At 40.6% G+C, this 25845-nt stretch overlaps 1 protein-coding gene across 4 annotated transcripts in view; it reads right to left on the reverse strand.

Moving 5' to 3' along the window:
* The window catches only part of RIMBP2 (RIMS binding protein 2), a 475720-nt gene that overhangs the window by 37989 nt on the left and 411886 nt on the right, over positions 1–25845 (reverse strand). For all 4 annotated transcript variants that reach the window (XM_072600737.1, XM_072600735.1, XM_072600738.1 and 1 more), the window contains 3 exons: positions 21044–21856; positions 7581–7732; positions 5378–5845 (listed from right to left, as the gene is read on the reverse strand). In XM_072600737.1, the coding sequence (XP_072456838.1) occupies positions 5378–5845; positions 7581–7732; positions 21044–21856 (1433 nt within the window). The remainder of the gene's footprint in view (positions 1–5377; positions 5846–7580; positions 7733–21043; positions 21857–25845) is intronic.

A 25845-nucleotide genomic window follows, 5' to 3' on the forward strand; every position in this document is an offset into this window, starting at 1 on the left:
CATGAGACATGATTTTAAGCATTTGAAGGAAGAGAGACTTAGACCTTCCTCCCTTGGCGCCAGAGCACGAACTCATGGGTAGAGGCTGTGAAGTTGACTTAGGCTTGATGTCAGAGAACTGTCCAAAACTGAAAGGGGCTATCTACCATGACAGGTCTTTAGTTCTCCTCCATGGAGGTCAAGCTGAGGCTGGATAACCTTGTCAGGGATATTGTAGAACCTCCTTTCTGCCCTGAGATTAGAGGAGACTGTGCTCCAACAGAGAATCTGAGCTCTACTGAGTGGTCATAGCGGTCATTCTAATTCAGTCCACTGGGTGGCACTAAGTGTTCGATTCTAAAGATTTTGTCTTAGCTCTGTAGATGCTTTGGAGAAGAAATGTAGCATTTTACTGCTCTTGACTACTGTATCGACCAACATCGGCTTTATAAGTCTGGCTTAGCCTCCTGGATTTGGCTTTCTGAAATCCTAGACATTCAGAAAAGACTCTTCATTAAGTAGAACACAGGGGCAGCGAGATGAGGATGCCTGCCCAGAACAGAGAAGATTCATGGGGAACAAGACAGTGTCTTCATGTATTTGAAAAGTTGTCCTAAGGAAGACGGATTAGCCTTGCTCTGCTCTGTCCCAGAGGGCACAGCCAGGAACAATGGGTGGAAGCTACCACAATGCAAATTTAGGGTAGATATCAGGAAAATGTAACAGTTAAAACTGTCCAAAAGTGAAATAGGCTGAAGGTAGTAGATTCCCCTTACTGGAGGTCTCAAGAAGAGGCTGGATGATTGGGTTTTTTGGTTTTGGCTGCTAATGGATAGAGCACAAGGCTTAGAGTCAAAAAAATCCTGAGTTCAAATCCAGCCCCAGATACTCTCTAGCTGTGTAACCATAGATAAGTCACTTAAGGTCAGTATTTTCAACTGTAACATAGACATGATAATAGCACTTACCTTGTAGGGTTATTGTGAGGATCAAAATGAGAAAAGATTTATAAAGTATATAAAATTTATAAGCTTAGCACAGTGCCTGGCACATAGTAGGTAATGCGAGTGTGTGTATATTATCTGGCAGCAGCAGCATTTTCATCATCAATCATCATCATACGGTAGAGAGTATTCTTAGTCAGGTATGGGTTGAAATAGATGGCCCTGAGTAAGATCCCTTCTAACTCTAACATTCTATGATTCTGAACAAAATAGTGAAAGAGAAAGAAGAAACGGAGGAGACCCTTATTAAGACAAAATTCCTCAGAAAGGGCCTTGGGATTTGGATATTCCAAGGGGTCAGAGGTCCCCAGAAATATCACAACTCCATAAAGAGACTTGTTTTCACACAGATCGTGAGGATGGCATTAGTCTGGTCTATTATCATGGGTGGTTTATATTTGTACCTTTGAGAAACTTTCTCAAGGACTGTATTCTCAGTAAAATCTTGCAAATTTATGTGGCTTTGTTGAGACTATATTTTTGAATTTGAGTCATCCATTGAAAGGTATCGGTCTTAAGAGAACCTAGTTAGCACCTTATATTTGCCACTTTCAAATTGGCTGATCATAGGGAACTGGGAACAGAGGGAGGAAAAAGTAATGGCTCTAAAGTCAGATGTGGGTTCAAATCCTGCCTCTTGACATAGTACCTGTGTGACCCTGGGTGAGTCACTTAGTCTCCGCAGCCCTCAGTTTCCTCATGTATAAAAAAAGGAGTTCCCTTCTAACATTAAATCAATGGTCTAATGAACCTTGTTTTCTTCATCTATAGAGTGTTATTAATAATGTGTACACTACCTACCTCTGAGAGCTATAGAAGGAAAGTCCCTTGTAATCCTTAAAAGGCTATAGAAATGTGTCTTTTTAAAATTATTTATTCATTTTTCAAACTTTTCTTTGTCGTACATTAAACTGAGGGAAATTTGCTACCATGGCTTCAAAGATTGTCTGCTGTGTCCTTTTCATGGCTCTGGACTATTTGTGCCTAGCCAGCGTGTAGTAGAGCCCTCTGAGCTCATATTAGTCTGATCAGCCATAGTGAGACATACTGTATATTGACCGACACAGTGATGTCATTTTGGTCCTCCTCTAGAAGAAAGGACAACAACCAACCATTGGCAACTCCCAGGAATGGGTCGATTGACATAGCCTCACTCTTAGGGGGATCTTAAGTTATTAAATCCTGAGACTACACTAAAACTTTAGGGACACCCTCCATATTCCAGAAGTTGTGTCTTATATGTTAGATTTGTCCAGAGGAAATTGTACATTTCTGGATGAAGGTACTAGGATTAGACTACACTTTGCTCATTCAAGAATGGCTAAGAAGGATCCTTCTGTATATTCTGGTCAAATCTTATAGAGACCACCTGATGCAGTGACTCAGCCTTGAATTCAATGAGATGGAAGATGAGAGAAGGCAGGGGACAAAGAAGGGGAGGGAGGAAAATGTAAGAAAGAAGAAAGGAAGGGATGAAGGAAAATTTGAGAAAGGAGAAAAAAGGGAGGGAGAAAAATATGAGAAAGAAGAAAGGGAGGGAGGAGGGAGACATGGAGATAGAAAAGAAGAAAGAAAGGGAAAGGAGGAAGGTGATGAGAAAAGAATGAAAGGAGAAAAGAAGGAAGAGAAAACAGATATCAGGCTCTCCTGCTTTGGTATTTCTTGAGATTCAGGGGAGCAGGAAGTAAGGAGACTTCCAACACAGACAGAACAGATGGTTCCAGTACAGACTGGGCGGAAGGGAGCAAAGGGTCAAATTCTTTCCCAGCAGGAACCACGTCTGTTGCAGTTTGCCCCGTGTCAGCTCCAGCAGAGACCCAAGTGAATGAGGATGAACGTGGGAGAGGCAATCACTTAGGCAGCTCCAGAGCCTCCCTGCTTCGTGCAGAGGAGACAGATACTGCTTTAGATGGGAATTCAGTCCTGCTCAGCCAGCATCTCTCAGGACCTGGAACAGGGGCAGGGATAAGAAGGTCCCTCCTTTGAGCAGACCTGTAGTATCTTAGGACCCAATCCTCTTTTAGATAAATGGTGGTGTTCAGATCATCACAAAGCCTTAGACTGTCAGAGAAAAAAGGGTCTTCAGAACTTGAGTTCAACCCCTTTCTTTTCCTGAGTCCCAAGGAACTACGATTTGATTTAGGTGGTGAAGTGGATAGAGCACTGGGCCTGGAGTCAGGAGGACTCTTCTTTATGAGTTCAAATCTGGTTTCAGACACTAATTATGTGACCCTGGGCAATTCACTTCACCCTGTTTGCCTCAGTTTCCTCATCTGTAAAATGAGCAGGAGAAGGAAATGGCAAACTACTCCAAGATCTTTGCTAAGAAAAACCCAGATGGGGTCATGAAGGATTGGGTGCGAGTGAACAATAAAACTGTGCACATTTCCTGGCAATATGGTGGCATAGGAGAAGACCTAACTTCCCGGGTTGCCTCTTCTCCTTTCCTTTAAAACACCTTCATTACCAGAAGGCCCCTGATGACACTCCCCAGCCTCTGAAGCCCTCATGATGGGGTTCAATTATAATAATCCTTCTAGCTCTAACTCTATGGTCCTGCATAGTTTTACTTTAGTGGTAGATGAATATCTATCTCTAGCATAGAGATATCTAATATCTATCTAACTCAGCATAGCAGTTTTTTTGGAGCTGCTATTTCATTACTATTGGTGAGAAAATTTTTAATAATGAGGAACTTTTCTCTTCCAGCGCAGGTAGCTATCTTCTCTGCAACCTAGAGTCTTTGAAAATTTGCTTGGCACACCTGGAAGTTAAGCCGCTTGCTAGTCACACAGTCAGTCACATGTACCTGTATCAGAGGCAGGGACTGAAGCCAGATCTTGACTCAGAAGCTAGTTAGCCATGGCACCAAGCTGGTTCTTTAATAATAATAGCACTTTATTATTATTAATCATAATAATACTTTAATATTTGCAGAGCACTTTGCATACGTTACCTAATTTGAGCCTCACAGTGACCCAGCGAAGAAGGAAGAAGGAAAGATAGGAAGAAAGAATGAAAGGAGGAAAAGAAATGTAAGGCGATGAGGGGGAAAGAAAGGAAAGAGAAACAAGGTGGGGGAGGGAGGGAAGGGAAATAAATATTTATTATGCATCTTTTAGGTGACAGGAAATGTTCCAAGTACTGGAGAAAGGGAGGAAGAAGGAAGAAAAGGAGAACAGTGGGAAGGAAAGTAGGAGAGGAGATAGAGAACTATAATCTCCACTTTACAGATGAGGAAACTGAGGCAACTTGCAGAGCAGGTCCCCCAAGGCCAGGTCAGCACTCTATCATGACACATTTCCACTGTTAATTACACGTTTCCTGTGTTTAGAAGTTCTGTCATCCAAAACAAATCATGAGCTTTGGAAGGGCAGGGACTGCACTGTATAAGTTTATTACAAAGTCTTTTGTTAGAAAACAATAAATGACTGAGATGAGAAAAGTAGTCAAAATACCAAGGAACCTGGTGGTAGGAATTATTATCTCCTGGGATATTCTCTTCTCAGAACATTTCCTTCCTCTATTATCACCTTTTCAAAACTGAAATCTACGATCCTAATCAGAGCAAGTCCCACGGCATTTACGAGCGGTGACCATATCACACGTGTGGTCTCTGCAAGTAGTTAGCAGAAAACAGGTGGAAAGTGATGAAAAGATATTTCTAGGGGAAGAGAACATTTAGCAAGGGTTGAAGAAACTCTGAAATTTTACTCTAAAAGCATGGGGAAAAACCCCACTTTTTTGTGGGGGAGGATTAGAAATGCCTAAGTTCAAATCCAGTCTCAGACACCTATTAACTGTGTGACCCTGTTAAGACCTCCAAACCTCTCTCAGCCTCAGTTTCCTTATCTGTAAGATGAAGATAATAATGCCCTGTACCTCCCAGGGATATTATGTGGATCACATGAGAACTCCTAATATAATATACGTGATGCCCTTTACTAAATTCAAAGAACTATATAAGTGTTTGCTATTTTTAAAATTACAGCAACTTTTAGGTTTCAATTATTGACTTCTGAGTCTTGCCTCTGACACAAACTAGGTGTGCAGTCGTAGACAAGTCCTTTACTCTCTCAGTGCACTCAGGCAACTCTCTGTGACTCCATGGTATAGAGGAGTAGCCCCACAGAAAAGGAAATCCATACTGATGAAATTACTGCCCCATCCCCCTCCTATGACTGTAAATAATTATATGAGAATATATTGCATCCCTCCAGCAGAAAATAAGCTTCTTGAAGGCAGGCATTGTTTAATTTTGTATCTCCAGTATCTAGCATGTAGAAGGCAATAAATGTTCAATGAATTGAAATGAATTAAACCGACTGGTAATATTCTGTTAGGCACATCCCCAAGGAAAGCCAACCAATGAGGGCAAAGGGATCTTTACTTACTCGATTGCTCTCTGCCATCCGTTGTGCGGCTTCCCGGGCCATGGCTTTAGCCACAGTGTTGGGGACAGGGGCACCCTGTGGCTGTGGGAGAATCCGATTGGGTGAGGGTGACCGCCTCCCAGGAGTTGAACTTGGAAAATTGGATGTTGGAGGTTCCAGCATATGGCCGTGTGTGGGGGCAGCCAAGCGAGTCTGCTCCCAAGACTCATTCATTTTGATGTGGGGACCCAACTGTTCGTCTTTGGTATCTGGGGCTCCGGCACTTGCTAATGGCTTAGGTTTGGGAGTAGTTCGAGGGTGTGGGGTTGGAGGCACCAGTAGGTCGGGTGGAATGGCAGCTGTTAAGGAGTCCATGGATTCACCTTGGGTGGAAAGTGTTCTCACGGTCACCTCCTTGGCTTCCAGGTTCCGGATGCGTATCAGCTCCACCGTTGTGCTGTCAGCTGTCGGGAAGATGACTTCAGCCACCTAAGGACACAGAGAGCCAGCTTAAAGACTGGTCGACAGATGCCCTTCCTGGTGCTATCTATTAGACTCAAATCATTTCTCTTCCCAATAGTCAGTGAAGGGAAAGCTGGCTGCTGTGAGTAGTAAGTAAATGCTAATTACTGCCAGGTCTAACTGCCCATCTAACTGGAAGAAATGTGGAGTTTGCCAAGCCAAGTTCAAACTGGGCAGGAAATCCTGTGCCAAACAGACATGGCTTGAACAAAATATGTTTAATGAGAAACATTTGGGACCTAATGGGTCCAATGAGAGGGGGCCATCATCTTTTCATGTCTGATATGAAGGGATCAGAGGCTGGTTTACTTGATGGCAATCTTTATCATCTAACAGGAAGGTGGGGAATAATCCAAAGTACTACTGGTCTATTACAATGCTAGTTTTAGAGGCTCATTCCTCTAGATCAAGGGTTTTTAACTTGGGATCTATGATCTGTGGACCAATTTCAGGGGGTCCATGAACCTGGATGGAAAAAAAATGACATCTTTCTTTTTACTACTACTGGAATTGTTTCCTTCAATTATTTAAAAGGATAGTTCTGAGAAAGGGTCCCCAGACTTCACCAGGCTGCCATGGGGAAACAAGATACAAAGAAAGGTAACAAACTCGTGTTCTAGATTAAGGCAATGTCCTCTGTTCAAATGTCAATACCCCAAAGAGGCATAGCTCCTTTTAGCCATGATTTCCTTTAGTAATTAAAGACAATTGTTAACTAGGAAAATTAATAATGAGGGATAACTCTTTCTAGCTACCAATAATCCAATTAATAATTAGTAGCAGTATGCTATAGTGTAAAGGTCTCTAGGTCTGGAGGTGGTTGACCCAAGTTTGTAATTCAGCTTTGCTGCTTGCTACCAGGATAACCTTGGGGAAATCATCACCCTTCTGGATCTATGTTTCCTCATCTGAAAAATAATAAGTTTGGATCAAGTAACCTCTGAGGTTCATTCTAGCTCTCAATCTGTGGAATCATGAACCTTTCTAGAGCTGGAAAAGACCTTAGAGAGTATCTTCTCCAGCAAATTTAACTGAGGTTAGCTGGAATAATGTCTTAATATTGTCCAAGAATGGTACTCAGGACCTTTGTTGGGAGTTACAGGAAGGGTTCAGAGAAATGCACTGAGAAGTGTTGGCTAAGGTGAGATACTGAATGGAAATAGAGAGGGTATTTGGGGGTTAGGTTAAAGGTTTCAGGGACATTACTGAAGAAGGAATGCTGAAAATGGAGAGAGCTCCCCTTGCTTCAGAGCATTTTTTTCCCTGAAATTGGTTTTGAGGAGGCCCAGCTGGTCAATGGCCTCTACGTTATACAATAAAATCCCATGGTGCTCAGCAGCAGTGGGGGTACCGTTCGCTTTTTCTTTGGGAGGCATCAAATCCAGTGATGCTGAGAATTGGAATTTAGATATAATATGATAGAATCACTGAATGTAAGAGTTAGAAAGTTGCTTAAAGCTCATTTAATTCAATTCCCTCTCTTTACAGATGAGGAAAGTGAAACCCAGAAAGATTAGATTGACTCACCCAAAATCTTACAGCTAATAAGTGATGGAACTGGAAGTCAAAGCCTCATCCTTGGGCTCCAAATTCAGTGTTCTCCCTACTCATGTGGCACTACTTGGGAGAGGTGGTGTGTGTGTGTATGTGTGTGTAGGGGTGTGTGTGTGTGTGTGTGTGTGTGTGTGTATATAAAACTCACCCTCTGCCCTTTTGCATAAACACCATAACCAGACACATTTGCTCCATTGGACATCCCAGTGGGTGTGAGAGTTGGTGGTTTCCAGGAGACCTGTATGGTTGCTGGAATGGTCCCGGCTTGAATGGTGACATCTTGAGGTGGAGCTGGAGGACCTACAACAGATCAAGAGACCCCACTTTTCATTGAATGACTACTTGAATTTGGAGGGTGGCTGTCACTATTTCTGTTGTTGTGAGATTGAGAGGGTATGTCCTTCTGTATATGACCTAGGATCACACACAGCCTCAGAAAAGCAAAGCCTCTAGGGAAATAGGAAAAGGAATAAAAACTATTTGGGAAATAGTGGGAAAGGATGTCAATAACTAGTTTAAATACAGGGAAAGTGGAAATTACAAAAGTTACAGAATCACAAAGCTAAAAGGAACCTCAGATGCCATCTACTCCAACATCTTGAGCAAAAAATCTACTCTGTGCCATTCCCAACCAGTGACCATTGGATCTTTGCTCAGAGACCTCCAGTGAAGGGGAACACACTAGCTCACAAGGCAGATCATTCTACTTTGGGGAATAGCACTAATTGTTTAGCTTCCTGGTCTACCTGATAGGTAATGAAAGATTTAGAAGGGAAAACAAAAATCCTATATATGGAACAACCAAACAATAACCATGGATTGGATTCTATGCCCAAATAATTCCTCTTTTTCTTCTCAAGGGTCCCCATCTTTTAGGAACCCCCTTGCTCCTAGGAGGGTATCTTTTCTGCTGGGGAGAACTCTTCTCCCAGTCTTTATTTGAAATAACAATTTTGCATGGCTTGGTTCCCAACAGAGAGACAAGTGTATGAAGACTCGAGGCATCGTAATTGCTTTGTGTTTGCCAAAGGCAGATAAACAAATACTTACTGTCTGTCCCTGGAGCTGCCCTGAGATAGATAAATGCCTTTGTTCACAGCATTTCAGCTATGGCACAGATGCAGAAGCTGCCAGGAAAACAGCTGCTTCTTGCTGGGGAGGGCACCTTATCCATCAAAAATCATTTATGGTTTGTTTGGGTTTTTTGGTGGCTTTGTGGGCTCTATGGGATGATTCCACCAATACTGGCCCACAAACCTGATCCTATGTGCTGGGCTAGCATGGTGACTAGCACAAAGTAAGTACTTGATTAACTAGTATTTATGGAAAAATTTAAGATTTGCAAAGCATTTTATGTCCGTTATCTCATCTGAGCCTCACAACAACACTGTGAGGTAGGCACGATTATCACTCACATTTCACAGATGAGGGAACTAAGGCTGAGAGAGATGAAATGACTTACTCAGGGTCACAGCACTAGTAAGGGTCTAAAGCAGAATTCAATATCAGGTCGTCCTGTCTCCAAGTTAAGTACTCCATCACCTATCTCAGCTAGGAGACCACTAAATACTTGTTGAATTGAACTGAATTCTATAATACAAACCCAACATTAGACACGATGACTAACTTATCCTTTTAAGAGCATCTGTTCAAATTTCTCTCTCCAAATCAAATGGAAATCAGGGTGGTCAAGCCATACAGAAGGAGCACAAAGTTCACTAGATGCAACTTTTAGATGAACCAACATTTATTAAAAACCTACTCTGTTCCAGGCAGTGTGCTAATAGGGATACAGGAAGAGCTAGGGAAAGAGCCAAAACAAAACCAGTCCCTGTCCCCAGGAATTTTAATGGAGAAGACAACCTGAACATCAATACAGAATGGACGGATGGTAATCTCAGAGAGAGAGAGAGACATTGGGACATTAACGGAGGCCCCGAGGAGAAGATGGAAGCTTGAATTGAACTTGAAAGAAGCCAGATATTGAGAATGGTTAATAATAGATAGGCATTATGATGAAAACTTGTAAATGAATAGACTTTTTGGTGGGATTCTACTGTTAATATACATGTATCTTCAGCAGTTTAAGGTCATCTCTGAGCTAGGTAGAACAGGGATGGTTATTCCCATTTTAAAGACTGAGGTTGATAAAGATTTAGTGATTAGTTCACATTCACTTAGCTAGTTGGGATTCCATACCTGGTCTTCTCGACTCTACTATGTAAGATGAAACTCATCTTATTCAGCAACTCCCCCTGATGTAGCCCTTTCCTTGCTCCATGAAGGAGGAAGGACAAGTATTGTCATTCAGCTTTTACAGAGGAGAAAACTGAGGTCCACAGAGAAGTGATTTGCTCAAGGCACACAAGCAGTAAGCATAAGAGACAGGTTTTTAACCCAGTTTCTGGGATTCGAGATTCAGTGTTCTCTCATGTCCTATTGCCAAATCTTGTTACTTCTATCGCTATGGTATCACATAACCTGGTACAGCACCTTCATCACCTTGTGCCTGGACTATCACGATAGCCTTTTGATGGCTCTTTCTGCCTCAAATATCTGCCCACCCCAATCAAAAATTGCCAAAGCAATTTTCCTAAATGTTTTCTAAATCACATGTCAACCCTACCCAATAAGCTCCAATGGTTTCCTCTGTCCACCCTAGTACCATCTTGCCAGGTCTGGAGTCAGAAAGACTCATCTTCCTGAGTTCAAATCCAGTCTCAGACACTTACTAGCTGGATGATCCTGGTCAAGTCAATTAACTCTGTTTATCTCAGTTTCCTCATCTGTGAAATGAGCTGGAGAAGAAAATGACAAACTACTCTAGTACCTATGCCAAGAAAATCCTAAATGGGGTGATGATAACCAACTGAAGAACAAAAAGTAACAATAATAGCTAGATTCTATATAGCATCTTAAGGTTTGTAAAGCACTGTTCATATATTATCTCATTTGATCCTCAAAACATAGATTCCTTCACTTGATGGTTATTTTTTATAATTTTGAATCCCTTGACCATCTAGCTTTATTCTCTGTTGGATGTCCTCCAAATTATCAATGTCCTTTCTGAAATGTGAAACCCAGAACTTAATATACTATATCAAATATGGTCAGGGAAGAGCAAAGGACTGTGAGACCATTACTTCTCTGGTTCTGAACACTATTTGCTTTTACCTCAGTCTGCCATCACATTTTTACCTATGTACATGAATCCCCCTCACCACCACCAGAAGAAGGTAAACATCTTGAGGGCAGAGATTATGCCATTTCAAAAATCTTTGCCTCTCCAGCACCGAGCACAGAGCCTGGCATATCATAAATACTTAATAAATGTTTGCTGAATTATGGATAGTGTATGTCCAATATGAATAGATTCCAATCCCATCTCTTCCATAGACGAGGAAACTAAAGCCTACAGGGTTTAAGTGAATTATTCAAGGTCTTAAAGGTAGTGAGTAGCTGTGCTGAGATTTGAGTGAATTTGCCTATTTCCTGAAGGTCTTTTTGACTCCCAGAGGCAGTCTGTTATGTAGCTTTCAAGGTAATGCCCAGGAAAAGACAATTCAGTAATCAATACTATCCAGAGCAAAAAAAAATGATAAAAATTATTGTTACTGTTGTTTAGTTATGTCTGACTTATTGTGACCCCATTTGGGGTTTTCTTGGCAAAAATACTGCAAGTGTTTGTCATTTCTTTCTCCAGCTCATTTTATAGATGAGGAAACAGAGGCAAACAGGATCACACAGCTAGGAAGTATCTGAGGCCAGATCTGAACTCATGAAAATGAGTCTTCCTGATTCCAAGCCCAGTAATCTAATTACCTTCTCTGAAAGTGGCAAGCATAATTGAAGCCAATGTAAAACACATTCATTAAGCAGCATGATATGGAGAAAGGTCAGATTTGAAATCAGAAGATCTGTGCTTTGAGATTTATTTTCTGAGGGATTTTTTTAACAAGTAACTATACATTTCTGAACCTCAGTTTTATCATCTGAAAAATGAGGGGGGTTGAAAGTTAAGATTTCTGGGGTCCTTTCCATGTCAATCTATAATCATAAGCATCTCTTATGGGCCCAGCTTGCACTGTGCTAGGCTCTGGAAAGTCAGTCAACTTGTTTATTAAGCATTTAGTAAGTACCTACGATGTGCTAGACACTATGTTAAGTACTGGGAATAGAAACAAAAGCAGATAATATTTATCTGTCTTCAAGAAGTCCACAATCCAATGGGAAAATAATATGCAAAAAGCTATGTATAAATAGAATACATATCTAGGGTACACTGGAGGTGATCTCAGAGGGAAGGCACTAATATTAAAGGGGATTGGGAAAGGCTTCTTGTAGAAGGGGACATTTTTGCTGGGACTCGAAGGAAGTCAGAGAAGGCAGCAAGGATGAAGAGGGAGAGGATTCTAGGCATGTTACTATCTCTCAAGAAAGAGTGGATTATTGTAAAACAATGAAAAGGACCAGAGGTATTGAAAATTAATTCAATTTAATAATCCAAGAAGGGATAGGGCTGGAAGAAGCAGTGAGTTTGGAGGTTGGATAGATTCAAATATTAACTCTGCCACCTGTGAGACCTGGGGCAAGATAGTTTCTCAGAGCCATGGCTCTCTCCTCTGTAAAATGAGGGGACTGGACTAGAAAAGCTAGAAGATCCCTTCTAGCACTAAATTTATGAATCTATGGGGAAAAAGACAAAAATGAAAATAGCTCCTGCACTCAGGGACCTTGCATTCTGCTGGAGACACAATGCTATCCATTATCTCCAGTGCACAAAATCCAGGCATCATAGACTTTGTGGTGAAAAGGACTTCAGAGGCCACTTTCTCCAACTCCCTCCTCTTACAGGCAGAGACTTCTCCCAAGTCTGAAGTAAGGAAAGAATCTTTCCCATCATTATCAGTAGCAAAATGGGCCAGAGGCTTCCTCACTGGTCCCCCAGCTGCTGAGTGGTTACTTTTCAGGAGGTACCTTACTAGTCTGGTGAAAAGACTGTTACGTTTTGAAGGAAATCTCATCCTTGAATGACAGGCTTAAATTACATTCATTCCATGGAGACTGAATTGAAGACAATTCATTTAGTAATGCCTCATTAGCATGGGTGATAAGGTATTGCCAACCTGGAAGGTTAACAATCACTCTGCTAAACGCCCTTTGCAGGAAAAGACTTATTAAAATGATGACTCTATCTTGAAGCAAAAAAAAAAAAAAAAAAAGAAAGAAAGAAGTAAAAAAGAGGAAGGATCACTAGTAGCTAGGTAGTGGTAGATTGAGTGCCAGGTTTGGAGTTAGGAATACCTGAGTTCAAACTCAGCCTGAGACACTTACTAGTTGTGTGACCCCAGGCAAGTCCCTTTACCCTATTTGCCTCAGTTTCCTCATCTATAAAATGAGCTGGAAAAGGAAATGGCAAATCACTCTAGTATCTTTGCCAAGAAAACCCCAAATAGGATCACAAAGAGTTAAACACAAGTTATCGACTAAACAACAACAAAAGATCACTAGGGAGAGAGACTAAAATATGAATGAAACTTCCCATTCCTCAAGTACAAGATCATAAATGCTCATGCCCTGTCCCAGGTGGAAGGGAAACAAAGGTAATTTATTTCTCAAGTCTATATGACCTTTCCCTCCTCCTCTGAACAGAAGACCGCAGTTCTTACTTTATTGAGGAAAATGGGACTGTCCATCACAAGTTTCCTATACTGTCCCTCAAAATCTCTTTCCGTCGTCATGTATTCTCTCCTCCTTTGTTGCAGGATCTTACCAGTGGTGGTTTTTTAGAGATACCTGACCCCAATACCTTCTTTTTACAGATTTTTCAAGTAGAGGCCCAGAGATATTAAATGATTTACTCTAGATAATGCAGGTATTCTGTGGCGGAGCAGAGACTGAAACTAGATTCCTCTGATCCAGTCCAGAGCTCTGTCCCTTACAGCAAGCTAATTAATTGTTCTAGCCAAAGTTGTCTTCTTTATCATCAGAGACCAAATGTAGACCAGCTCTAAAGCTGGAAGGGAAGTGCAATCCCCCCCCCCCCACCTTTTTTTACAATTGAGGAAACTGAGGCCCAAGGAAGGCAAGTGACCTATTTTTATCTTTTATCCCATCTTATTTGCCTCTTCAGTCATTATTACCTCTTTCGTTTCTCCTCTTCAGTGTCTCCTTAACAATTTGCTTCCTACAAACATTCCTGGCTCACTTCAGCCCTTCATATGCCTTCATATAATCCTGATATCCTTTCAAGCCATCATCCCTAATCTCTCCCCCTTTTCACAGGTAAGAGGTTCAGTAGATAGAACTCTGGACCTGGAGTTAAGAAGACCTGAGTTCAGATCAGGTCTCAGTCACTTAGTAGCCATGTGAACCTGGGCAACTCACTTTTAACCTGTTGACCTCAGTTTCTTCATCTACAAAATAGGAAAATAATAGCCCTTCACCTCTTCTCTATCTACATTCTCTCTCAGTAATCCCATGAATTCTAGGAGTTCAATTATCACGTCTATTCTAACGATTCTCAAATCTGTATTGGTAGCCTTCATCCCTCTCCAGAGCTCCAGCTAATACACTAGATTTGGAGTCAGGAGGACCTGTATTCAGATCCTGTCTGACTTGTGTGACCCTAGTCAATTCTTTTCTCAGCCTCAGTTTCTCCTCGGCAGTAAAATGGGGATAATAATAATACCTCACAGTGTAGTTGTGAGGATCAAATGATAATCGCTATCATCATTATGGCTAGCATTTATATCAAATGAGATCACACATGCAAAGTGCTTTGCAGACCTTAAAGTGCCATGTTTTATGGTTAATGATTACTATTGTGATGGACATCTCCACCTAGAAGCCAAATAGGCATCTTGAACTTAATATGTCTAGAATGGTACTTATTATCATCCCCCTGTTAGAGGGGAAATTTAACAAAACTGAGGCAATTCTCTGAGCAAGATAACATTTATTAATAGTGACTAATAATATAGCTGTCAATAAGTGTGTCAATGACTTGCCTCCATTTATGCCAAAGATCCCAAGTATACAAGTAGTTCCCTTTTTTTTTTCGTTTCTGGGGAATACAGAACAAAGAAGAGAACAGATGACATCATGAGATTGAGGACAACATGACTGGTTACAGAACTGAGGAACATGGAACAATATGATTGGTTGGAAGTTTGGTAATGGGAGCTAGCAATGATCACACCCCTCCTTCTCTCTTAACACTAAGAAATGTTCATTCTTGGAGTGCAGCTGCAAGGTTTAGAGATAGACTAGGTCTTTTGGATAGCCAGCTAGACATCCCTGAAGGACAGCTTAGTGATACAAAGATACTAGACGTGATTCTATTATGTTCACATCCATTCCCCAAGGTCAGCTAAATTTCTTGAGGCGAGAACAGATCAGTGATTAGCAGGAGAGCTAGATCTTTAAACTTACCCCATTATGCATCAGCTGAATCTCTGAGACAAAGAACTATAGCTTAAGTAGTTACAGTACAAAAGCAATTAATTATAAACAGGATCCATAAGAAAACGATAGAGGATCAATTCAATTTTCTCACCTTCAACCTTGCCTTCCTCTAAATTTGCCTACTTATTTTAAAGGGAACCTACATCTTCCCTTCCACCCAGGCTCTAAAGCTCAATTCTCCCTTTACTCTTACTCACCACACTACTCACATAGCAATATATTTAAATCAATAGCCTAGACTTGTTAATTCCACTTCCACAACATCTTTCATATCTGTTCTTTTTTATCCACTGCCATGGTGACCTCTCTTTCAGGCTCTTGTCTAAATCTCTCATCTAGAATACTATAATAGCTTCCTAACTGGACTCCCTGCTTTCAATTTCTCCCCTGCCTAATCCATCCTCTGCACAGTTGCCAAAATAATCCTCCTAAAACACATGCCTGACCTGCCAGTACTGGTTTAAGAATATTGAATTCTTCACTTACCACTTCCTAAGCTTTCCCCTTATCTCTCTGTTTCTTTTCATAGAGCCACTGTCTTTTCTACTCCCCAAGGCTCACCGCCTTGGAGTCATCTAATAGTAGCTAGTATTTATTTAGTGCCATAAGGTTTGCAAAGTGCTTTACAAATAATATCTCACTCAAAAAAAAAGGGGAAAGGATTTATTTGTACAAAATATTTATAGCAGCTCTTTTTGTAGTGGCTGAGAACTGGAAATCAAGGAGATGTCCATCAATTGGGGAATGGCCAAACAAGTTGTAGTATATGATTGTAATGGAAGATTATTGTGCTACAAGAAATGACAAGCAGGATGATTTCAGAAAATCTTGGAAAGACTTATACGAACTGATGCATAGTGAAGTGGGCAGAACCAGGACAACGTTGTACATAGCAAGAACAATATTGTATGATAAACAGCTGTGAATGACTTCACTATTCTCAGCAATACAATAATCCAAGATGATACCAAAGGACTTGTGATAAAACAAGCTATGTATCTCCAGAGAAAGAACTGATATTACATGAATACAGACTGAAGCATACTATTTTCATTTTTTTCACCTTCCTTCCTTCTTTTCTTTCTTTTTTCTGTTCAAGTCTTCTTGTATAAAATGACTAATATAGAAATGTTTTATATGATTGCTCATATATAACCTCTATGGAATTGCTTATCGTCTCAGGGAAGGTGCAGGGGAGGAAGAGAGAGAATTTGGAACTCAAAACTTTTTTCAAAATGCTAAAAATGGTTTTAACACGTAATTGGAGAAAAATTAAAATACTATTCAAAAACCAAGAAAAATATCTTATTTAATCTTTACAACAACCCTGGGACATAGGTGTTACTATTATCCCCATTTTATAGATAAGATAACTGAAGCTGACGGATGTTAATTGACTTGTTCAGGGTCACACAGTCAGTGAATGTCTGGGCTCAAATTTGAACTTGTGTCTTCCTGACTCAGGTTTGAAACTCTATACGCTATGCCACCTGGCTGCCTTTGATTCATCTTTGTCTCTTCCTGGTCCTTGACTGCATGTATTCAGCCAGTTGTCAATTTTTTCATTTTTCTAACCATAATACATTCACATCTAAGTCCCTTCTTTTCTCTCCCATTGCCATGACCTCAGTTCATGTTCTTTTCTAACCTAGGTGATTATGCTAATCTCTTCTGACTTCCAGTCCATCCCCTCCATCCCTCCCTTATTTTTGTAGGCAAGAGATTGGATCTCCCTATCTCACCCAGATGTGATGACAGTTCATGAGGCCAAACCCAATACTGATGAGCCCAGAAGCTTTACCCTGATATTATCTGATATGAGGAGTGGTTGGGAAGTGTGGTATCCCTCCATTTACAGGAATTCACCATATTGATGCCAGATTTAGTGTGAATTTGTTCTAACCTTACGCCAGGTCAGAACTCCCAAGCTCAAGTGATCCACCAGCCTTAGCCTCCCCAGCAGCAGGACATGCAACCACCATGTCCAGCCAGTAACTAAACCCTTTAAAATCCATCCTTCACTCCTCTTGTCTGAGACATCACCCTAATACACCACATGAAATACATGCATCCCCTACTCAGAAACTTTTAGGGGATTCCCATTGTTTATCAAAGGCCTTCATCATCCAGTTGCGAATCACCTGTCCAGTCATAACTTGGGCTGTGTTCCTTCTTAATTAACATTAATTAACTTAATCAATATTCTAGCCAAACTAGATTACTCTTCATCCCTCATTTTACCCCTCATTCCCTCCCCTCTTTACTCACATCCTTATAGGCAGCTAGGTGGTGTAATGAGTAGGTGGAATCAGAAAGGCATGAGTTCAAATCCTGCCTCAGACACTTATGAGCTTGTATGACCCTGAGCAATTCAGTTAACCTCTCAGCCTCAGTTTCCTTGTTTGTAAATGGATATGCCCAAGGTAGTAAATATCTTGTACATATTTACTTATGTACATATAGTCTACTGAACTGGAATATAAACTCCCTGAGGGCAAGGATGGATTGGTTTGGGTTTTTCTTTGTATTCCCTAGTACTTAGTGCAGGGTCTAACACACATTAAATAATAAATAAATATTTGCTGATTGATGGACAATGTAAATGGCTTTGGCAGTCTCAAGATGCTAAAAGAAATTAAGGAAGTACTACCCAGCATGCCTGGCATGGGATAACACGGGGAAACTGCATAGGATGGGTGAGCATAGATGGGTTTTGATTTCCACCTTTGAAGGGAAAATTTGCATTTAAGAGAAGATGCATCCATTGGAGTATTTGAGTATATGATAGGCACTGTGTTAGGTGCTGCAGATAAAAATGAAATAAGGCCCTCACCTCAAGGAGTTCACATTCTATCTGACCTTCTTGGAGTTTATTTAGTATTGATTTTGGCAGTTAGGTGGCACAGGGTATGGAATGAAAAAGAACTGAGTTCAAATCTGGCCTCAGACACTAGCTGTGTGACCCTGGAGAATTTGCTTAACCCTGTTTGCCTCAGTTTCCTCATCCTTAAAATGAACTGGAGAATGGCAAACCATTCAAGTATCTTTGCCAAGAATATTGCAAATGGAGTTATGAAGAGTCAGACATGACTGAAAGCAGCTGAACAACCAGCAATTGATTTTAGCATTAAGTATTAAGTGGGAGTCGTGGGCAACATGAGAATGAGAAAACAGATAGGGAATGTTTGGTTAAAAAGAATAAGTGAGAGATGATATAAAAAAGCTGTTCATTGGAGTTCCCATTATTGCCTCCTCACCCCCCACCTTCACCCTCTTCTCATTGGACTTTTCCTCTGTCGAGTAAGCCTAGAATGAAACTTTAAAAAGAAAAAAAGTGCTTGGAACATAAGCAAATGATTTCACTTCTTGTCCCCAGCAAAGTCCTCCCTCCCCACCTTCCATACCTACCACATATTTTATAGCAGAGGTTCTTAACATTTTTTATATCATGGTTATTTTATTATTATGTTTTTTATATTATTATATACATGGTTTTTATTACATGTGTCAGACTGGCAAAACCTCAGGATAATAGCCTTCATTCATAATTGAACGGAATGCTAAATTTCAGTTAGAGGATATTGAAAATAAAGTCATTTTTTCCCCATCCAGGTTCACTGATCTTTTGAAATCTATCCATGGAAGGTTAACAACTTCTTCTTCAAAGAGTCAAGGAATATTAGAGGTGGATCAGATCCAACGCCTTTATTTTCCAGATGAGGAAACTGAGGCCCATAAAGTTTTAGAAACTAACATAAGGTCACACAGCAAATGAAAGACAGAATTGGGATTCAAACCCAGGACCCTTGACTCCTAGGCCTGAGCTCTTCCCACTCTCCTATGGAGCCAAGATATATGTGGCTTTGTGTGGTGTAGGGGTCAGGGAGAGTGGGAAATCCTTCTTCTAACTCTGCCCCTTGGTTCCTGATGAGAAAGCTCCCCTAATGTGTACAAAGTCAAACCAATTCTAGCCTCATTTCAGCCCCTAATGCATGCAAAATAGAGCCAAATCGACCCATGACCCTTCAGCATGTCTCCTTTCTTCTCTAAAGGGGTGACCTCATACTGGTTTTCCTGACCTGGATCTCTCTGCTAGGGGAAGCAGGCAGGCTGAGTTGCTAATGAGCTGCTCACTGAGCTGCCCGTACTTCCAATAGTTTTAGATGTTATTATTGCTGTTATCATTATTTAGAATTAAGTGCATTTTCTCTGATGATTATCTTAGCCAGAAGAACAAAATACACGTCCTGCTTTCTTGTTGTCTAGGACTGTTGGGGGCCATTGGTTTTATACATTACAGCCCTTTGGAAATACCATGGCTGATCCATGACCATATCTGGTGTCTCCTTTTCTAAGAGCCAGAGGTTCTAGTCATGTTTATAGACAAAGATCTTAAACTCATCATGGTAGTCGATGGGTATTAGGATAAGAATTGGTTTTGAATGGGTTGATCCAGGTTCTCACCTCAGCTCAGCTTCTTACTAATCAAGTCATTTTCCTTCTCTTGGTCCCAGTTTCCTCATACGGAAAATGAGGAGGTTGGATTAGATGACCTCTAAGATCCTTCCTAGCTCTAAATCCTATGGGGACTTTTTGGAGGTCTTTCTAATGCAATGAAATCAAGGGGGTAAGAGCAGGTGTTCTACTTCCAGATTTAAGACTCCTACTACATAAACGGGAGAGAGGGGGAGATGAACTCTGTATTTTACCCCTTTGAATATGGCGACTGTATGAATAAAAGGTACAAGTGGGATGGCAAGCATGGATAGCCATAAGCTTGAAGGCCAAAGGCTTAAGGAAAGGACCATGATGTGAATCCAACTAAAAGAGAAGGGGGGAAGAAAGAAAGGAACTGCAAGAGGGAGGGGGAGAAATGGAGGGAGGGAAAGAGAAACAAAGAGAGACAGAGACAGAGAAAGAAAAGAAGGATAGACCTGAGTTCCAATCTAGGCTCCAATACTTACTAGCTGGATGGCCCTGGACAAGTCACAACCTCTATTTGCCTCAGTTTCCTCAAGTGTAAAATGAAGATAATAATAGGGCCTACCTCCCAGAGTTGCTGTGAGTATCAAATGAGATAATAATTGGAAAGCACTTAGCACAGTGCCTGGCACATTCATTGTTTAGTCATTTTTTTGGTTGTGTTGAACTTGTGACCCTGTTTTGGGGTTTGCATGGCAGAGACACTGAAGTGGTTTGCCATTTCCTTCTCTAGCTCATTTTACAGATGAAGAAACTGAAGCAAACAAGGTTAAATGACTTGCCCAGGGTCACATAGCTACTAAATGTCTTGAGTCTGTGAATTCATTCCAGATGGCCCACCTCTATACTCTGGTCTTTGGAGGTGGGTTCCAGAATTTGTACCCCCTCCCCCTTTTCCAAACTTCATCAGCCTCATTGGAGTTTCTGGGCAAAGACACTGGAATGGTTTGCCCTTTCCTTCTCCAGTCCACTTTACAAATGAGAAACTGAGGCAAACAGGTTTAAGCAACTTGCCCAGGGTCACAAAGCTAATAAGTGAATGAGGCCGGATTTGAACTCAAGAAAATGAATTCCAAGCCTAGTGCTCTGTGCACTATAGTGCCACCTAGCTGCCCAAGGGGCTGGTACCCAACCTTTTAACAAGGATAACTCTTTTCTTATCTACAGCATTGTCTTCTCCACCCCTAAAGGACCCACCTAAGGGAAGTGCCTTCTACTACTATGATAAGAAGGCAGCTCCATGCCCCTTATTCAAAAAAGATTCTCTATCCTGACAACCCAGCCTTCCCACAGGGGAATGGGATGAATGGGATGGTGACTTGGTCATATAAAAATTCTGGATTGTAAACCCCAACTGTCTTTTTCTATATTGAGATCTTTGCTTTGTTCAAGATTCTGTGAAAGTTACTCAAAATTATCTTGGGGCAGAAAGCTATGTCAATGGACATGGAGGGCTATTCCTATTTGGTTATCTTTCCCTCCAAACTAGAAGTTTCTGTATATTAGATTAATGCTAAATAAAATAAAATTGTTTCTCCTAGATGAACCTAAAATATAGGGTATAGTATTCATATTAATGTTGTTTCTTCAATAATTTTATTATCTATGTATCTCCAGTGCCTAGTACAGTGCCTTATACCTAGTAGGCTGAATGGAACCAACCTGCTGGCAGAGTAGAAAACTCCACAAAGGCTTCCTTCTTTTCTCTTTGCTCCAGAGGAAGCTGCCACGGCATCTGGTGGGGTTTCGCCAAAACCTTCACTTTGTAAGCCATGTTGGGCTTCAGGTTAAAAAACTGATACTTATACCTTGCGGCCTTGACGATGTCAAACTCCTCCTCATTGAGAAAGATAATGTGGCTGTAATTGCTATTGGTTGGGAGCCAGGAGAGCTCAGCTGAAATCTGAGTGATGTGGTCTACCCGTAAATGGGAAGGGGCCACTATAACATCCTTGCCCACAAGCAAAGTGCACTGGAGCTCGTCTGAGTTTCCCCGGCTAGTGATGCTCTGCACGGAGATCCGGTACGTGCAGGCTGCAATGTTCAGCTTTTCTATCAGGGCTTTAGTTCTGCTTCCCAGCGTGAGATTCATGCGGGTCTCGTTGTCAACAAGGACATTGTAGCTGATCACTGTCCCCCATCCTGGTGGCACAGCCGGGGGATCCCAGCCCACAATAACACTTTTGGCTAGTTGTTTGATAAGGGTGATTCGTCTAGGGTAAGGCACAATGTCTTCTCCAATCTCATCAATGTTCACGTCCAGCGTCCCAGCCCCATTGTTGATGATGCTGGAGTCTCCTTGGGTGGGCGAATTCAGATCTAGGATACTTTCTCCTTCCAAGCCCACACCAGAATGATTGAGGAAATTCTGATCCTGTTCACTCCCCAGCGTGTTGGACAGACGGGATTCATTATCCTGGACAAAATCCACAAAGTTGGAAGGTACCAGTCCTCTCTGTCCATCTAGTAGTTCCCCTGTTGTGGACAAAAAACAGCATTATCACAATGAAAATAACTGGAATTTTCCCTTGCCTTGACACAACAGCCAGAAACACACTAGGAAGGTTGAGAATCAGGGAGGCATTCTATCTGAAAATGGTCTTGAAGGACATACAAACCCTGAGTTTCTGTGAAGTTCACACAGTTCGATAATACATTACTGTTTGAACAGTTTTCCTAGCCTTGTGAAACCTTACTTTCTCCTATCCTGCCATCCAGTGACACCTGTCTCCTTGCTTTTTCTCCTAAAAGACACCCCCTCCCCTGATTCCCAGCATTTTTACTGTCTGTCCCCCATGCCTGGAATTTTCTCCCTCTTCATGTCTGCCTTCCTTCAAGTCCCAGCTAAAATCTCACCTTCTACAAGAAGCCTTTCCTGATCTTCCTTAGTGCTAGCACCTTCCCTCTGTGGATTATTTCCAATTTATCTCATATATGTACTGCATATATACTGTATATGTATATGCTATATATGTATATGCTGTATGCATCCATCTATTGATTATTTCCAATTTATCACATATACTATATGTGCGTGTGTATATATATCTGTCGATTCTATCCAGTTTATCATGTATATACACACAGTATATTACATACATCCTGAATATGTATATGCTGTATATATGTACACACACTGTGTACACATATATTACTGTATACATATCCCTCCCTTGATTATTTTCCATTTATTATACCTACTGTATAAATAATTCATGTGTACTATATAGGCATATATTTTATATATCCCTCTATTGATTATTTCCAATTTATCTCACATATGTACTGAATATATGCTGTATATGTATGTACTATATATGTATGCGCTGTAGACATCCCTCTGTTGATTGTTTCCAATTTATCATATATACTATATGTGTGTATATATATATCTGTTGATATCCAATTTATCGTATACATACATACTATATATTGCATATATCTTGAATATGGATACTCTCTCTCTGTCTCTCTTTCTCTCTCTATATATACCGTGTACACATATTTTACTGTACACATATCCCTCTGTTGATTATTTTTCATTTATTATATCTATTGTATATACAGTTCATTCATACTATATATGTATATATTGTATATATCCCTCTGTTGATTTCCAATTTATCATATATACATGCAGATATGTACTGTATATATACTGTGTCTGCATGGTGGATTATTTCCAATTCATTATATATACTATATATAATTTGTGTATACTGTATATACCCCTCTTTTGATATTTCCAGTTTATCGTACATACACCACATAGCAATTTATCATGTATACTGCACAAATACTTTATATATAATATATACCATATAGATCCCTTTTTTGATTATTTCCAATTTATCATATATACTGAATATATTATATATGTAAACAGTATATACTGGACACACAGATATAATAAATTGGAAATCATAGATAAACTTGTTTATACATATCTACGGATGTGTTCTTTCCCCATTAGACTTTGAGCTTCTTCAGCGCCAAGATTTTATTTTTTGGTTTTCTTGTGCTAAGTATTCTCAGCATTTAGCATGGCAAATAATAACTCAATAAATGTTTGCTGACCTGTTCACTTGACAGAAGGGCTCTAAATAGGCTCTGCCCAAGGACACTGAAGTTTAGAAGGCTTAGGTGACGTTCATCTTTCTTCATCTCCCTCAACATCGTCATCATCCTCACTGACTACCTATGTGATCTGAGGCAAGTTATTTAACTTTCTAGTCCCCTCATCTCTCAAATATGGGAGCTGTACTAGATGGTCTCTATTTCTAGGTAGGTGATCCTATGATCCTAAGTCATGTCACCTTTACTGAATCTCAGTTTCCTCAGTTTCATCTGTAAAAAGAGATGGTTGGGTTGAATGACCTTTGAGGTACCTTCCATATAAATTGAGGCTCCATCTGGAAACAAAACTAAGCTTAGCTGTTATTCCTCCTTTTTCAATGGAATTTTTCTTTTAAAGTTGATTGGATGCTATATTTCATTCTATTTGCTCCAGGGACATTTCTGGGAAGTTCATGCTGGGTGCCCAAAGTGCTTGTTATAGCTTTGTAGAAGAGTAATGTAAAATACAATTAAAAGCTGAAACACACGCTGATTTTTTCCCATGGTAGAAACAAGCACACAAATGCTGCCTCTTAATCCTCTTAATCAATACATCAGTTCTTCATGGATCTCTGCAGGTTTTCTTTCCATTGATGAAGATCACAGACCTTTTATGCTTTGTAAATGGTATTCGGGATGGAAAGGATGGAAAAATCCTTCACCCTTCAGCCAACCTAGCAAAGAGCCTCTTACACCTTAGCTAGGAGTGGTTCTTGGATGACGGTACAGTGGAAAGAGTGCTGGATCCAGAGCTTGAGCAGTAGAGTTCAAGTGTCACCCTTGAGTCTTACTGCCACTAGCTCAAGCACCTCAGTTTTCCTGATCTGTAAAATGGGGGATCATAGCACCTCTTTCACAGGGTTATTGCATATATGTGAAGTGTTCTGTATAACTTAAAGGTTATGTATTATTATTATAGAGATTGGAACTAATCCTGTGATTTCACTGGCATTGGGACCTCCCGGGTGAGGAAACACTTTCTTCCAATGCAGTTTGGCACTCTCTCTTCTACTCAGAGTCTCACAGAGAGCTCACCTAGAGCTTTGTTGTTCAGTTGTGTCTGACTCTTTGTGATCTGATTTGGTATTTTCTTGGCAAAGATGCTGGAATGGTTTGACATTTCCTTCTCCAGCTCATTTTACAGTTGAGGAAACTGAGGCAAACAGGGTTAAGTAACTTACCCAGGGTCACATAGCTAATAAGTGTCTGAGGCTAGATTTGAACTCAGGAAGATGAATCTTCCTGATTCCAGGCCCAGTGCTCTATCTACTGCACCACTTAGCTCATCTGGCCTATAGCACAGAGAGATTAATCAATTTGTGCATGGGCACATAGTGTATGCTGGAAACAAGGCTTTAACCCAGGTCTTCCTAATTTTAAGACTAGTTTTTTAGTCACTGTATCACACTGTCTTGATAATAATTATTGTTGTTCAGCTGTATCTGACTCTTCATGAACTCATTTGAGGTTTTCTTGGCAAAAATACTGGAGTGGTTTGCCATTTCCTTCTCCAACTCATTTTACAGATGAGAAAACTAAGGCAAACAGGATTAAGTGACTTGTCCAGGGTCACACAAAAAGTAAGTATCTGAAGCCAGATTTGAACTCAGAAAAATGAATGGCTCCCTGTTGTCCCTTTTCTATGTGCTAATTTTATTTCTACATGCATAGGAGAGAAACCTTGGAGATGTAGCCAAAATCATGGTCCTTGTGGAAGGAGAATCACAGAATCATAGATTCTCAGAATCCAAAGGAACTTCCAAGGTCATTGAGTCCAACTGCTTGATCCCTGAACAAGAATCCCTCTCATGACATCTTTAACAATGGATCATTCACCTTTGGCTTAAAGACTTCAAGTGAGAGAAAATCTCCCAAGACATCCTGTTCCATTTTTGGATAGTCTCTGATCTTTATAGTAAGTTGAGATCTGCCCATGTGCAACTTTTCTTTATTGCTCATCTCTAGAGGCAGCCAGGGACTGGGTAGAGTACTGGACTTGGAGTCAGGAAATTCTAAGTTTAAATCTTTTCTCAGACACTTACTGCATGTGTGTCAGGTCACTAAACCTCTCTCCATCTCTGTTTCCCAATCTGTAGAATGGAGATAGTAGTAGTACCTACCTCTCAGGGCTGCTATGAGGAAAAAATGAGATGATATTTATAAAATTCTTTGCAAACCACAAAATATTCTATCAATGCTATCCTCCTCCTCATCATTATTGTAAGAACTAAATTAGATAATAATCAAATGAGATGTAAACCTTAAAGTACTACAGAAACCTCGCCATTATTATCCAAACACCCTGACAATTAATTCTGCACAGTTTTGTCAAAATACTTTTGGAATCA

Source organism: Notamacropus eugenii, chromosome 4 (assembly GCF_028372415.1).
Source record: "Notamacropus eugenii isolate mMacEug1 chromosome 4, mMacEug1.pri_v2, whole genome shotgun sequence".
Lineage (NCBI taxonomy): Eukaryota > Metazoa > Chordata > Mammalia > Diprotodontia > Macropodidae > Notamacropus > Notamacropus eugenii.